General features: G+C 38.1%; 1 protein-coding gene across 2 annotated transcripts in view; it reads right to left on the reverse strand.

Moving 5' to 3' along the window:
• The window catches only part of LOC135095594 (serine/threonine-protein phosphatase 6 regulatory ankyrin repeat subunit A-like), a 126448-nt gene that overhangs the window by 64197 nt on the left and 44762 nt on the right, over window positions 1–17489 (reverse strand). For both annotated transcript variants that reach the window (XM_063996509.1, XM_063996510.1), the window contains exon 4: window positions 4922–5235. In XM_063996509.1, coding sequence (XP_063852579.1) covers window positions 4922–5235 — 314 coding nt within the window. The remainder of the gene's footprint in view (window positions 1–4921; window positions 5236–17489) is intronic.

Genomic DNA, 17489 nt, shown 5'->3' on the forward strand with positions numbered 1-17489 from the left:
AGAACTGCACCGCCTAGTCTAGATGAGGTCTGACCAGCGCCAAGTATAACTTTAATATTACTCCCGGCCTTCTACTTTTAACACTCCTAAAAATGAATCCTAGTATCGTATTTGCCTTGTTTCTGGCTTCTATGCATTGTTTCCCTAGACGGAGTTCAGAGCTAACTATAACTCCTAAATCTTTCTCGTACCCTGTACCTACCAGAGTTTGGTTGTCTAATGTGTACCTATTGTGTGGGTTTCCCCTACCTACGCTAAGCACTTTGCATTTATTGATATTAAATTGCATTTGCCATCTATCCGTCCATTCATTCATTTTATCTAAGTCTCTCTGCAAGGCGATGGCATCCGATTCTGACCTAATTAATCTACCTATCTTTGTGTCATCCGCAAATTTACTAACATCACTACTAATTCCACTATCCAAGTCATTGATATACATTTGAAATAACAATGGCCCTAATACTGATCCCTGTGGCACCCCACTAATTACATGACCCCACTCGGATTTCGAGCCGTTTATTACCACTCTCTGTCGCCTGTTACCAAGCCATGACCCTATCCAGCCTAACACCTTCCCATCTATCCCGTGTGCCCTAACCTTTCTCAGGAGCCTTTGATGGGGTACCTTGTCAAATGGTTTACTAAAGTCCAGATATAAGATATCATAACTATCACCATTGTCTACTGCCTCGTACACCTTACTGTAAAAACTTAACAAGTTTGTCAGGCAAGACTTCCCCTTCGTGAAGCCATGCTGTGACTGATTTATCAAGTTATGTTTGTTTAAATGTTCCCTAATGTTCCTCGCTATTATTGACTCTAACATTTTACCTACAACTGAAGTTAAGCTGACAGGTCTATAATTAGACGCTAAAGTTTTATCTCCTTTCTTAAAGATGGGTACTACATTAGCCTGCCTCCACATTACTGGTACCTCACCCGACTCCAGTGATTTCCTAAAGACAGAAACTAACGGCTCACTTTACATTCCTTAAGTACTCTGGGATATATTTCATCAGGTCCTGGTGACTTGAACTTTTTAGCCTATCTATCTCCTGTTCCACTATCTCCCTAGTTATGGAAATATCTGTCAGCTTCTCATTCTCATCTGCTCTAAACACCTGTTCACTATCTGGCATATCCTGCATGTTTTCCTGAGTGAAGACAGTTAAAAGATAATCATTCAGAAGTTTACTAATCTCCTCCCCAGAACTAACCAGCTCCCCATCTGCTGCCTTTAATGGACCTACAGTATCCTTATTCTTCGTCCTGTATACCTGATAAAATCCCTTGGGGTCCGTCTTCACCTGGCTGGCTACCTTTGATTCATAATTGTCCTTAGCTTTCCTCGTTAACTTCCTGACTGTTCTAACTAATTCATTATATTGTGTCCTTAAAACTTCTTCACCTGCCCTTAATCTCCTATATATACTTTTCTTACGTCCTATATAATGCTTTAACCTAGTAGTCATCCATTTAGGGTAATTTTTTTTGTGATCTTATTGTTCTATACGGGATATTTGCTAACTGACCTGTATGAACTTTATCTACGAAATATTTATACAATTCATCTACATTTACTTCACCTAGTCCCCTCATCTCGTCCCCTACCATCCTCTCCACTCCCTCATCTACTCGCCTCGACCTCACCTCTCTCATTTCAGCATGACCTGACATTCCAACATACTCACACCTAGCTCCCCCCTTCCTCTTTCCTCCTCCCTTCCGGACACATCTTCCCTCCTCTTGTCCTACACCCTCACGCCTCACCTCACCTCTCTCATCCTGCCTTATCTCTCTGAACTCCGTCCCTGACCTGACCTCACCCTGCATCCTTTGCCAGTCCACTCCTTGGAGGTACCTTTTTAATTCTTCAAAATTTGCTCTCCTAAAGTCAGGTATTTTACTAGTGTTTTAGTTTCTAACTGTTTCTTCCCATTCTAAATTGTACCTAATTTCCCTATGGTTACTGTTACCTAGCTGTCCTCCAACCTCTACCTGCGCGACTGCTTCCTCCCTGCTAGTAAGAATTAAATCTAGAATATTATTCCCCCTTGTGGGTTCTACGACTACCTGTTTTAAAAAATTATCCTGAATTACCTTAAGAAATTCCTCTGCTTCCTTGTTACCCACCATCATACTCCAGTCGATATTCCTAAAATTAAAATCTCCTACCACACATACCTGAGTGTACCTGCCTGCTCTATTTAATTCCTGCCACAGTGAGGTGTTAATTTCCTCTGTACTGGTCGGTGGTCTGTAAACTACCCCTAGTACTACTGACTGCGATCCTTCTTTAATATCTACCCATATCGACTCTGCTTTGTTATCTGTTTTAAATCTACTGTTGATACAACACTGTAATGTGTCCCTAACGTATAACGCGACGCCTCCTCCTCTCCTGTTTTCCCTATCTTTATAGAACATTGTATACCCATCTATCTTAAAGATGAAAAAAAAAAAAACATTTTACTTAAAATGAGTGTAAAAATCATATAAATATATATGATGATGATGATGATAATAATAATAATAATAATAATAATAATAATAATAATAATAATAATAATAATAATAATAATAATAATAATAATAATAATAATAACAACAACAACAATAATAATAATTTCATTAAAATAAGATAAGATTGTTGCAACAAGAATAATCATAAAATGAACAAGAAACAACAACAAAAGGAACATAATAAGGGATACAAAATGATAAGAATAAAAAATTATATCAAAGAAAAATGTATAGATTATCTTTACTTTCCTTCTTTGATATATTTTTTTATTCTTTTTTATTTCCTTTCTTTCTTTCTTTTTTTTTTATTAAATGATACTCAGCAATATCATGAATATCAGGTTAATTATCATAAAATTACTTAAGCATAATGAAAGAAAGAGAAATAATATTATGATGCTAAATAGTATCATTATCCTTTTACAATAACAATAAAAAAAATAAAAAAATAATAATAATAATAATAATAATAATAATAATAATAATAATAAGAAGAAGAAGAAGAAGAAGAAGAAGAAGAAGAAGAAGAAGAATAGTAATAATAATAAAAATAATAATAATAATATTATTATTATTATTATTAATAAAAATAATAATAATAGTAATAATAATAATAATAATAATAATAATAATAATAATAATAATAATAATAATAATAATAATAATAATAATAATAATAATAATAAAAGAGATAAATTAGAAAGAAAAAAGAAAGGTACCTGAAAATTATAAGTATAATAAAAATTATGAAAACAATGTAATAATGATAGTGATTATAATAATAATTACAATGATAAAATAATAATGATAATAATAATAATAATAATAATAATAATAATAATAATAATAATAATAATAATAGCAATAATAATAATAATAATAATAATAATAATAATAATAATAATAATAATAATAATAATAATAATAACAATAATAATAATAATAATAATAATAATAATAATAATAATAATAATAATATTAATAATAATAATAATAACGGTGAATGTAGGGGAATAGGAGAGTAAACATGTAAAAGTATGATAAAGAAAAAAATAAAAACATGAAGAAAAAAATAATGATATATATATTTTAATATATAATAAGGATATCATTTTTATTAACTTGGTGATAAGGATGGTAATAATGAAAATCACAGTACTGCTGCTAGAATTACTACTACTACTACTACTACTACTATTACTAATACTACTGGTATTACTACCAGTACTACTACTACTATTACTACTACTACTATTACTACTACTACTACTACTACTACTACTACTACTACTACTACTACTACTTCTAATAATAATAATAGTAATAATAATAATTAATAATAATAATAATAATAATAATAATAATAATAATAATAATAATAATAATAATAATGATGGGATAAGACAATAAAAGAAAGATATCATACTTGAAAATCATGATTATTTTTAATAATAATAATAATAACAGTAATAATAATAATAATGATAATAATAATAATAATAATAATAATAATAATAATAATAATAATAATAATAATAATAATAATAATAATAATAATAATAATGATAAAAATATTAATCAATTAACTATTATTATTATTATTATTATTATTATTATTATTATTATTATTATTATTATTATTATTATTATTACTATTATTATTATCATTATTATTATCATTATTATTATTATTATTATTATTATTATTATTATTATTATTATTATTATTATTATTATCATTGAAAATTATCATTACAATCTTTTTTTTTATGTAGTGGAATAAGTTATTGTTATAATTATTTTATATATTATATTACCCATTTATTATTTTATCCTGTCACTATTATTTGTAGCACTATTATATGTAGCATTATTGTTGTCATTATTATCATTATTTTATTAACTTTTTTTTGATTGATAAACTAAAATACCTGTTAATGATAGTGATGATCAATATGAAAAAAAAAATACCTGTCACTCCAACTACTGTTACTACTACTACCATTACTACTACTACTACTACTACTACTACTACTACTAATAATAATAATAATAATAATAATAATAATAATAATAATAATAATGATAATAATAATAATAATAATAATAATAATAATAATAATAATAATAATAATAATAATAATAATAATAATTATGAAGTTGATGATGATGATGATGATAAGAGGATGGTGATAATAAGGAAGAAAGACATTATGAATATATATGATGATACTGATAATTAAAATTATATAAAAATATAACAAGAAAATCAAAGTGAAAAGATTGGATTGTCATCCAATCGCATATTGCTTTGGTATCTCTACCTGTTAAATTTTTAACTAGATTGTAAGAGAGATTGCATGCGTGTATCCTTCTGCCCCTCCCCACTGCCTACCAGGTCAAGCGGGGTGTGTCCTGCATTATTTTGCACGCTCGGGTCACCTCCTCGCTGCACCAGCCATTGCAGACATGTCACACTACCCCCTGCCGCAGCACGGTGCATGGGTGTGTCGCCATCACTATTCCTTGCGGTGAGGGGCCAGCCAGCACTTGCCAGCTGCTCCAGTACCTCCACGTGGCCTTCATAACTGGCGGTGTGTACCGGGGTGTTTGCCTGGAGGTGTGCGGGAGTGGGAGGAGTGACTGGGATGAGGGCCGCCACACACTGCTGGTGGCCCGACTTTGCAGCAAAGTGGAGGGCTGTCCAACCTGTGTGTGTGTGTGTGTGTGAGAGGAGATATGACTTTATTATTATTATTATTATTATTATTATTATTATTATTATTATTATTATTATTATTATTATTATTATTTTTATTATTATTATTGTTGTTGTTGTTGTTATTATTATTATTTCTATATATTTGTTAGTCTATTTGTTTCAACCAACGTGTCACACTCTAGTTTAATAATTTAATATTTTGACAAAGTCCTCTTCAGCTCCTTCTTCCTTCCTTCTTTTTCACCTCCTCCTCCTCCTCCTCCTCCTCCTCCTCCTCTTCCTCTTCTTTTTCTTTCTCCTCTTCACCTTCCTCCTCCTCCTCCTCCTCCTCTTCCTCATCTTTCTCTTGAAGAAGAGAAGGAAGAGAAAAAGAAAAAGGATGAGTTGGAGGATTAGGAGGATGAAAAGAAGAAGAAGAGGAGAAGGGGGAGGAGAAGGAAGAGGAATAGGAAGAAGAGGAGAATACAAAGGAATACAAAAGAATACAAAGAAAGACAAACAGCAACAGGCCCTGAGGTCCTTACTAGGCTGTTTGTTGAGACTATTTAATAACTACCAGTGATAGGGACAGGACAACAAAGCAGAAGGCTCCTCCCCACCCACCCCTCCCTCCAGCCGAGGCTGGCAGGAAAAAAAAGTGAAACCATGTGATATTGAAAAACCACATGGAATTTGAGTGAAAGTGAAAAGGAGAGAGTGAAAAGGAAAAATGTAATCTACATCTGACCACTAGTGTTTGTGGGGGAAGGTGTTAAAGCTTGGTAAATGTAATGTTGTGTGTGCATTATGTACGTGGATGCACAGTGTGTATGTCGAATGGGTGGTGCGGCAGCCTTGCCTAGCGCTTTCTAGGGAGGCAGCAGTCAATTAGGCCCCAGCTCCGTTCAATCCACTGAGAAGCATTCTTTCCCTGAAGGGACGCCGTACGCTGGTTTCCCCTTGCAACATTGATCCCTGGTACTTTAGTTCCCAATAGTGATCAATACTTGACAAGGCTCTCTCCAAACACAGCCCATCACAGGTCGAGAGTAGTAGTGGTGACCGTTAGCTCTGGGCTATCTGTGCGTGTAGGCAGTGTTGTGTGGTGTGTATGTAGACACAGTGTGGAGCCAAAGAGGTGGTGCAGCAGCCTTGCCTGCTGCTCTTAAGAAAGGCAGCAGTCAATCAGGCCCTAGCTCCGTACAACCACTGCAAAAGTGCACTTCCCTTTACAGGACGCCGCACACTGTATAGTTATCCCCTGCAGTGGTGACCCCTGGTACCTTAAATCCCGATGATGGTCACCAACTGTCAGGGCTCTTGACTATCCACAGCCCTTCACAAATCGAGAGCAAAAGTAGTGACCGTTCACTCCGAGCTATCTGTGTCATGTATGGAGAGTGAGAGTACTTAAGCTAAAGGGCAATTTTGAGCACGATCAGAGGCCCAGGAGATCAGTAAAATTATTCGGAGACTTATTCGAGCTATTCGGAGATGAACAGTGACATCCGGGGATTAGATTCGAAGTATTTGTCTAGACGAACTTTGAATGTTTCGCTAGTACCTGAGTCAACGACATTTGATGGTAGACGGTTCCATATATTTATTACGCGATTAAAGAAAAAGTGTTTGGCTTCATTTGTTTTTAAACGTTTACCTACAGTTTTTAAAACCATTGTTTTTAGTGACATTTGATCTGTCGACTGATAGGTATTTTTCAATATTCATATTTGTAAATCCGTTAAAAAAATTAAAAAGCGTAATAAAGTCCCCTCTTACTTTACGCTTCTCAAGAGAAAATAAATTCAGTTCCTTAAGGCGTTCCTTGTAGGATTTGTTTCGCAACCTTGCGATAATTTTTGTCAATCTACGTTGTATGTTTTCTAATTTCTCGATATCTTTTTTGTAGTACGGGGACCAAAACTGAACACTGTATTCGAAATGTGAATGCACGAGTGAGTTAAATAATGTTAATATTATTTTCTCGGATTTGAAAGTAAAAGATCTTCCAATGAAACTGACTAATTTGTTTGCAGTTTTTACAACTTCGGTACATTGTTTACTTGGCTTGAGGTCTGCTGAAACTATGACGCCAAGATCTTTTTCTTTGTCCACACTCGTCATGGAGGTATTATACATACTGAATATCGCCTGAGGATTTTGATTTCCTAAATGCAATACGTGGCATTTATCAATATTGAATTTCATTTGGTACTTATTTGACCATTTGATGAGAGTATTTATATCGCTTTGCAAAAGTTGTCTTTGGTTTTCCGAGTCTACCTTGTTTGCAATTTTTGTGTCGTCCACGAATTTTGATAATTTACATTTTATCCCTTCGTCGATGTCGTTTATATATATAATGAAAAGTTTATGCAGTTTATACTTGACAAGTGGCTCCAATTGCTTTCAGCCAAAATTTTTCTGAGTTTTCCAAAATTTGCCCGATGAAAGTCAGGTACTTTTTCTTTACTTTCATTCGGAAGGATCTTATTTGTTTTTGATACTGAATGTAATCGCCCGATGGTCACTGGTGCTGAACTCGGAACCAACTTCTACGTTAGTGATTATGCTTTCATTTGTGGTTAAAATAAGGTCTAAGATATTATCACCTCTAGTTGGATGTTGCACAAGTTGATCCAGACTGCTTTCTAAAAGATTGTTATACAAATCGTGACCCGAGTGTGAATTTAAAGGATCGCCCCATATGTTAACAGCTAGGTTGAAGTCTCCAAGAATTATGGTTTCGTTTTCTGAACAAATTTCGGCTATTTGTTCATATAGTTTGTTGTCAGTCTCATGTGCTTGTCCTGGAGGTCGGTAAATGACACCAATTACTAGTTTTCGAGCTTTAGAGCTAAATTGAATGTATGAGACATCAACATCATTTATCTTTTGAACTGGTTTCGAAAACAGGCGAAGACTTGATTTGACATAAAGAAGTACTCCACCTCCTTCTCTGTGCGCTCTTTCATAACTAAATAAATTGTAGCCCTGCAACGAAAATTCTGCTAAAAAGTCTCTGTTAGATGTGTTTATCCATGATTCTGTCACGCCGATAATATCGTAGTCCTCCATACTGACAATTTCCAGGTCCTGAAATTTATTTCTTATACTACGCGCATTGATGTAACAAAATTTTATGCTGTTACGCTCAGATGGGGCAGTTTCGCTTTCGTTGTTTATGTCATTAGTATTGTTGGTGCTGGTCTCGCGTTTTTTTTTTTATATATGAGCAGTTACCGCATCATTGAAAAGACACCCCAGTCTTGCTGAACCAACAGAATTTAGGTGAAGACTATCTTTCCAAAACAGAATTTTCTGATCGTAGATTAATGAAATCTACCCCCTCTTCTTTGCAGAGATTACCGAGACGACAATTGATGCTGAATGCCTTGTTATAGAAGGAATTTACCGCATTTATTCTGTGGAGGATACCGGAGACGATGATGTTATTCGATTTCGTTTTGTATTTGTTTATCATCTTACGGTATTTTTTCTCAAGAAGGGCTTTTGATCTCGTGCTTTGTATGTCATTTGTCCCGGCGTGCATGAAGAATAGTGTGCTCTCGTTTGAATAATTTGTCAGCTCATCAAAAGCGTCTGTGATATCATCAGTACTACCGCCAGAAATGCAGTAACTTTTTCTGTTTCTGGGGGCTCGTGAGCAAAATTCTGCTACTTGGTTTCGTAGCAGTGAATCGCCAATCAATTTGGTGTCCTCGTTGTCAAAAGTCGAATCGCTGAGAATTTCATAACGATTTGACGTAGACACAGGCAATGATCTTTTTATTGTAGTTCGCTTGTTTGTACCACGTCTGATAGTGGTGAAGGTGGAGAGCGAAGGGGAGGAGGGGAAGCGAAGGGGAGGAGGGGAAACGAAGGGGAGGAGGAGAGCGAAGGGGAGGAGGAGGAGAAGGAGGAGGAGGAGGAGGAGGAGGAGGAGGAGGAGAATTAAGGTAAAATGGAACTGGAGTTGGAGGAGGAAGAGTATGATTGGAAAAAAGGAGGAGGAAGAGAAGGAAAAGGAGAAAAAGAAAGAGTTGGTTTTGAAAAATGAGGGGGAGGAGGAGGAGCAGAATTAGAGTAAAATGGAGCTGGCGTAGGAGGAAGATGAGGATGGGGAAAAGGTGGAGGAAGACAATGTAGGGGAGAAAAAGGGTGGAGGAGGAGGAGGAGGAGGAGGAGGAGGAGAAAGAGGGGAATTATGATAAAATGGAGCCGAAGTAAAAGGAGGAATATGAGGATGGGGAAAAGGTGAAGAAAGAGCAGTAAGATGAGAAGGAGGAGGTAGAAGAGGAGGAGGAGGAAAAGGAGAAGGAGAAGGAGGAGGATGAGGAAGAGGAGGTGGAGAATTAGGGTAAATTGAAGCTGGAATAAGAGGAGGAAGATCATGATGGGAAATAGGAGGAGAAAGAGAAGGAAGAGGAGAAGGTGGAGGTGGAGCAGGAGGAAGAGGTGGAGGAGGAGGAGGAGGAGGAGGAGGATGAGAAAAAGGAGGAGTAGGAGGTGAAGGAGGAGGAGGAAAATTAGGGTAAAATGGAGCCTGAGCAGAAGGAGGAAGATGAAGATGGGGAAAAAGAGGTGGAAGAAAAGGAAAATGAGAAGGAGGAAGTGGAGAATACAAAGGAATACAAAGGAAAGAACAGACAGCAACAGCCTTAATGGGCCTAACGAGACTGTCTGTGTCTATTCTACCACTACTACTACAGATTCTAAGAGTTAGAGAATGGAGGACACTAGAGGTCAAGGAAGGAAAAACAGGAGAGTATAGGGAGGAGGAAAGGCTAAGATGTGATAGGAAAGGGTGAAAGAGAAATTATACTATTCACTACAGTAACTAAAAAAAAAAAAAAACGATTTTATGTAGGCGCAAAGTACGTTATATGAGGGGTTGCTGCGAGGTGATTGTCCAACCTTTGTTTAAAAGTTTCTATTGTATTACTATCGACAATATGTGCTGGGAGAGAGTTCCAGACATCTACAATTCTATTGAAGAAATAATACCTCGCCTCGTTTGATCTGAAACACTTACCTATAATCTTGTAACCATTATTTCTAGTGGTGTTGGAACTGTCAATGATGAGATAGTTGTTTATATTTACGTTATCAAAGCCCCGACACATCTTAAACAGTTCAATTAAGTCACCTCGCATTCGCCGTTTCTCTAAACTGAACAAGTTGAGTTCCCTCAAGCGCTCCTCATAAGGCTTGTTCCGCAGTCGTGGGATCAACTTGGTAATTCTTCTTTGGACTCTCTCCAGCTTGTCTATATCTTTCCTGTAATGGGGTGATCAGAACTGGACGCAGTACTCAAGTAGAGGTCGGACAAGTGTATTAAAACAATGTGAGAATTACCCCTTCTGATTTCAATTCGAAATTCCTACCAATAAACCCAACCAATTTATTTGCTGTTTTAACTACTTCCGAGCAGTGTTTACTTGACTTGAGGTCTGAGGTAATTATAACGCCCAAGTCCTTTTCCTCATTAACCTTGAGAAGCTCGGTACCGTTCATTAAGTAATCAGTGTGATCGTTATTATTACCAATGTGCAACACTTTACATTTATCTACATTGAAGCTCATCTGCCACTTGTCTGACCAAGTGGCTAAGTGGTCGAGATCAGATTGTAATTTTCTTTTATCCTCTGACGTGACTACTTTATTCATTATTTCTGTATCATCAACGAACTTAGATACTTTACAGGTGAGGCCCTCATCGATATCATTAACATAAATAAGGAAAAGAACAGGGCCGAGCACTGATCCCTGTGGTACACCACTTAAAACTTCTCGCCAGTTTGAAAATTTACCATTTAAAACAACACGCTGTTTTCTCTCAGACAGCCAGTCTTCAAGCCAATTGAGAAGTTTTCCATTTATACCATGTGACTTCAATTTAGCTAGTAGCCGCTTATGGGGAACTTTGTCAAAAGCTTTTTGAAAATCTAGATATGCTATATCTACTGCCTTTGTTTCGTCGTACATGGTGAAAACATCATAAAAGAAATCAAGCAGATTAGTTAGACAAGAACGTCTGTTTCGGATGCCATGCTGCGAGTCATTGATTAAATCATTTTCCTCTAGAAAGTTCACTAAATTATTGCGAATTACTGTTTCCATTAGTTTACATACTACAAATGTAAGGCTGATAGGTCTGTAGTTACTTGGAAGTGAATTATCGCCTTTCTTTTCTATAGGGGTAACGTTAGCTAACTTCCAATCCTTGGGAACCTTACCGCAGTTAAATGATTTGGTGAAAAGCAATGAAAGGGGCTTACAAATTTGAAATTTAGTTTCTTTCAAGACACGTGGTGCAATACCATCTGGGCCGGGGGCTTTGTCAGTTTTTATCTTATCAATTACTTTGATAATTTCGTTTTCATGAAAAACGCAGAGGGTTAAGAGGGTTATGTTGTGGAGCATAAGGAGTGGTTCGGGGATTGTATGAGTACTTTCCTCTGTAAAAATTTAAGCAAAATAATCATTCAGTGTGTCCGCGATCTGAGTTTCTCCGGTGACAAAATTACCGTTATCTAGTGTAATTTGATTAATGTGAGATGTAATGACTTTTTTATTTCGAACGTAACTGTAAAATTCTTTGGGATTGTATTTTGCAATGCTTGCAATATACATTTCTAAAATTTTCTTACTCTGTCTAATGAGCTTTTTTGATTCGCGTCGGAGTCTGTCATATTCTAGTTTATCGGCCTCATTCTGAGAGGACAAATATTTACGGTAGGCACGATTTTTCTGCAGTAGTTGTGGCTCAATGTTGTTTGTCCACCATTTAGGTTTATTTCTCTTCCATGGACATCTTTTACGCATAGGGATACATGTCTTCACAGCATTTTCTAAAATGTACTTAAATTTCGCCCATGATTCTTTAATGTTACTTTCGCCAAGTTCAGCATTCCAATCTGCGACAGAAAGAATTGACCTGAGTCTCTCGTAGTCTCCTTTTTTATATATGAAAACTTTTTCGTTGCTAACAATGTCTTTATATGCTTGAAGGTTGATGTTAAAGGAGACAATCTTGTGGTCACTTGTACTAAATTCAGGACCAATATTAACGTTAGATATTAAGTCATCGTTTGTTGAAAGAACAAGATCTAATATGATGTCACCTCGTGTGGGTCCTTGAACGTGTTGCTTTAGGGAATATTCTAGTAAATTATTATACAAGTCGTGACCAGAATGAGAGTTAAGTGGATTTCCCCATGAGTTAACAGGTAGACTGAAATCTCCACAGATGACTGTATCAAAATTGTTACTTATTTCAGTAATTTGATCTTGTAAATTCTTATCGGAGAAGGAGGAGGAGGAGGAGGAAGAGGAGGAGGAGGAAGAAGAGGAGGAGGAGGAGGAGGAGAAGGTGGAGGAGGAGGAGGAGGAGGAGGAGGAGGAAGATGAGGATGATCATGATGATGAAGAGGAGGAGGAAGAGAAGGAGGAAAACTAGGGTAAAATGGAGCTTGAGTATAAAGAGGAAAATAAGGATGAGGAAAAGGAGGAGGAAAAAAGGAAAATGAAAAGGAGGAAGTGGAGGAGGAGGAGGAAGAGGAAGAGGAGGAAGAGGATGATGATGATGATGAGGAGGAGGAGGAAGAGGAAAATTAGGGTAAACTGGAGCCTTAAAGGAGGAGAAAGATGAGGAAAGGGAAAAGGAGGAGGAAGAGAAGAAAGATGAGATGGAGGGGATGGATGAGGACGAGGAGGAGGAGGAGGAGGGAAAGGATTAGAAGGAGCAGGAGGTGGAAGAGAATCAGGGTAAAATGAAGCTAGTGTAAAAGGGAGATGATGATGGGAAAAAAGGAGGAGAAAGAGAAGGAAAATGAGAAGGAGAATGTGGAGGAGGAGGAGGAGGAGGAAGAGGAGGAGGAGGAGGAGGAACAGGAGAAGGAAAAGGAGGAAGAGAAGGAGAAGGAATACATAGGAATACATAGGAAAGACGAGTGACAGGAGGCCTTGCGACCTATGACGAGGTCACTCGTTCACTATACTACATCTATAATAAGCTATAATAAGGAGGAGGAGGAGGAGGAGGAGGAGGAAGAGGGGGGAGGAAAATTATGGTAAAATGGAGCTGGATTAAGAGGAGGAAGGTGATGATGGGTAAAAGGAGGAGGAAGATAAGAAGGAGGAAGTGGAGGAAAAGGAGGAGTAGGAAGAAGAAAAGGAGGAGGAGAGGGAGGAAGAGAATTAGGGTAAAATGGAGCTGGAGTAAGAGGAAGCAGATGAGGTTGGGGAAAAGTAGGAGGGAGAGAAGGTGGAGGAGAAGGAGGACGTGGAGCAGGAGGAACAAGAGGAGGAGGAAGAGGAAGAAAATGAGGAGGAAAAGGAGGATAAGGAGGAGGAGGAAAAAGAGGATGAGGTGGAGGAGGAGGAGAATTAGGATAAAATGAAGTTATAGTAGGAGAGAAAATGAGGATGTGGAAAAGGAGTAAGAACAGAAGGAAAAGGAGGAGGAGATAGAGTAGATAGAGAAGAAGGAAGGGGAGGAGGGAGGGGGAAGAGTAGGAGGAGAAGGAGGAGGAGGAAGAGCAGGAGGAGGAATACAAAGGAATACAAAGGAAAACCAAACAGCAACAGACCTTTTGGTCCTTGCAAGGCTGTTTGGTAACTACTTCTAACTAGCTACAGGGAAGAGACGAGCATACCAGAAGGCTCCTCCCCACCCACCACTCCCTCCAGCTTGCGCTGGCATGGAAATAGTTGGGAAAAGTACCATGCAGTATGAAAAAACTGATATGGAATTTTTCACAGGAAAGGATTTTTTATTTTTTTTTTTTTATGTAGGAGGGATACTGGCCAAGGGCAACAAAAAGCCAATTAAAAAAAATGCCCACTGAAATGCCAGTCCCACAAAAGTGTCAAAGCAGTGGTCAAAAATTGATGAATAAGTGTCTTGAAACCTCCCTCTTGAAGGATTTCAAGTCATAGGAAGGTGGAAATACAGCAGGCAGGGAGTTCCAGAGTTTACCAGAAAAGGGATGAATGATTGAGAATACTGGTTAACTCTTGCGTTACAGAGGTGGACAGAATAGGGGTGAGAGAAAGAAGAAAGTCTTGTGCAGCGAGGCCGCGGGAGGAGGGGAGGCATGCAGTTAGCAAGATCAGAAGAGCAGTTAGCATGAAAATAGCGGTAGAAGACAGCTAGAGATGCAACATTGCGGCGGTGAGAGAGAGGCTGAAGACAGTCAGTTAGAGGAGAGGAGTTGATGAGACGAAAAGCTTTTGATTCCACCCTGTCTAGAAGAGCAGTATGAGTGGAACCCCCCCCTGACATGTGAAGCATACTCCATACATGGACGGATAAGGCCCTTATACAGAGTTAGCAGCTGGGGGAGGGAGGGTAGTTTAAGGAATTAGAACGGTCACCCTTTTTAGGAACAGGTTGAATGTAGGCAAACTTCCAGCAAGAAGGAGAGGTAAATGTTGACAGACAGAGCTGAAAGAGTTTGACTAGGCAAGGTGAAAGCACGGAGGCACATTTTCTGAGAACAATAGGAGGGACCCCATCAGGTCCATAAGCCTTCAGAGGGTTTAGGTCAGCGAGATCATGGAAAACATCATTGCGAATAATTTTAATAGGTGGCATGAAGTAGTCAGAGGGTGGAGGAGAGGGAGGAACAAGCCCAGAATCGTCCAAGGTAAAGTTTTTAGCAAAGGTTTGAGCAAAGAGTTCAGCTTTAGAAATAGATGTGATAGCAGTGGTGCCATCTGGTTGAAATAGAGGAGGGAAAGAAGAAGAAGCAAAGTTATTGGAGATATTTTTGGCTAGATGCTAGAAGTCACGAGGGGAGTTAGATCTTGAAAGGTTTTGACACTTTCTGTTAATGAAGGAGTTTTTGGCTAGTCGGAGAACAGACTTGGCATGGTTCCGGGCAGAAATATAAAGTGCATGAGATTCTGGTGATGGAAGGCTTAAGTACCTTTTGTGGGCCACCTCTCTATCATGTATAGCACGAGAACAAGCTGCGTTAAACCAAGGTTTAGAAGGTTTAGGACGAGAAAAAGAGTGAGGAATGTACGCCTCCATGCCAGACACTATCACCTCTGTTATGCGCTCAGCACACAAAGACGGGTCTCTGACACGGAAGCAGTAGTCATTCCAAGGAAAATCAGCAAAATATCTCCTCAGGTCCCCCCAACTAGCAGAGGCAAAACGCCAGAGGCACCTTCGCTTAGGGGGATCCTGAGGAGGGATTGGAGTGATAGGACAAGATAAAGATATGAGATTGTGATCGGAGGAGCCCAACGGAGAAGAAAGGGTGACAGTATAAGCAGAAAGATTAGAAGTCAGGAAAAGGTCAAGAATGTTGGGCGTATCTCCAAGACGGTCAGGAATACGAGTAGGGTGTTGCACCAATTGCTCTAGGTCATGGAGGATAGCAAAGTTGTAGGCTAGTTCACCAGGATGGTGAACTAGTGAAGGGAGAGGAAAGCCAAAGCTGGTGGTGAACATTGAAGTCTCCAAGAATGGAGATCTCTGCAAAAGGGAAAAAGGTCAGAATGTGCTCCACTTTGGAAGTTAAGTAGTCAAAGAATTTCTTATAGTCAGAGGAGTTAGGTGTGAGGTATACAGCACAGATAAATTTAGTATGAGAGTGACTCTGTAGTCGTAGCCAGATGGTGGAAAACTCCGAAGATTCAAGAGCGTGGGCACGAGAGCAGGTTAAGTCATTGCGCACATAAACGCAGCATCCAGCTCTGGATCGAAAATGAGGATAGAGAAAGTAGGAGGGAACAGAAAAGGGGCTACTGTCAGTTGCCTCAGACACCTGAGTTTCAGTGAGGAAAAGAAGATAAGGTTTAGAAGAGGAGAGGTGGTGTCCTACAGATTGAAAATTAGATCTTAGACCGCGAATGTTGCAGAAGTTAATGAAGAAAAAGCTGAGGGGGGTGTCAAGACACTTAGGGTCGTCGACAGAAAGGCAGTCCGACCTGGGGACATGTATGGACCCCTCCCCAGATGGGGACTCCGAGGCCGGTGTAGGAGTCGCCATGATGATTTTAAAGTTTTTGAGTGAAGGGTGTGTGTGTTATTAGGTGCTTGTAGTTTTGTGTGGAGGAAGAGAGTTGTCCTTAGAGGCCAGGCTGTGACTGCCCCCTTGTGTTGTGAGACACAAAGGGAAACGTTCAGTGAGGTCACAGCTGGGTTTAATGATAAGTTCACAGCACCCCCTGAACACTGCTTTAGACCTCACTGGGAGTAATTATCGTTTCGGCAGGTGTCTATTACTACTCACCCTACGATGAACTCTATAAGCCTATCTGAAAGTTAATACAAGTTATATTAAAAATGGTGTCTGTAGAATAAGAGTTTATTAGTGAATTTAGTAATTATTCGGACAAGAAGAGAGCTTGTTGGGGATTTGCTTTTAAATATTTGTCTATTTTATTTTTGAATGATTCAATAGTATTGCTGTTCACAATTTCTGCAGGAAGTGTATTCCATATATTTACTATACGATTAAAGGAAAAATGTTTTGCCTCGTGGGATTTAAAACGTTTGGGTATAATCTTGAATCCATTATTTCTTGTTAGGTTAGAATGATCAATGGTAAAATATTTATGTGCATCAATGTTACTATAACCTTTGAAAATTTTGAACACTTCAATTAGGTCTCCTCTTATCCTGCGCTTTGTTAAACTAAATATGATTAGTTCTTCCAGTCGTTCCTCATACGGCTTTTTGCGCAATCTTGGAATCATCTTTGTGACTGCGCTTATCTTTTCTAGTTTTTCAAGGTCTTTTTTGTAGTATGGTGACCAGAACTGTATACAGTATTCTAGATGAGGGCGCACCAGTGAGTTATATAAGGCAAGTATAACCTTTTCTGATTTAAATTCAAAGGTTCTTCCAATGACCCCTACTAATTTATTTGCCGTCTTTACTGTTTCTGTGCAGTGTTGACTCAGCTTTAGGTCGTATGACACAACGACACCAAGATCTTTTTCTTTATCAGCACTTGACAGTGGCATGTTATTCATTACATATCTCGCCTGAACATTGTTGCTTCCGATATGTAGAATTTTGCACTTTTCTATATTGAATCTCATCAGCCATTTTTCTGCCCAGCTTGTTAGTTTATTGAGGTCACACTGCAGTTCCTGTCATTGTGACACAGACGTTACTCTAATTGATATTTTGGTGTCGTCTGCAAATTTACTTATTTTGCAGTTTATCCCTTCATCAATATCATTTATGTACATTATGAAGAGTACTGGTCCTAATACAGAGCCTTGAGGAACGCTG

The sequence above is a fragment of the Scylla paramamosain genome, chromosome 49 (genome assembly GCF_035594125.1).
Source record: "Scylla paramamosain isolate STU-SP2022 chromosome 49, ASM3559412v1, whole genome shotgun sequence".
NCBI lineage: Eukaryota > Metazoa > Arthropoda > Malacostraca > Decapoda > Portunidae > Scylla > Scylla paramamosain.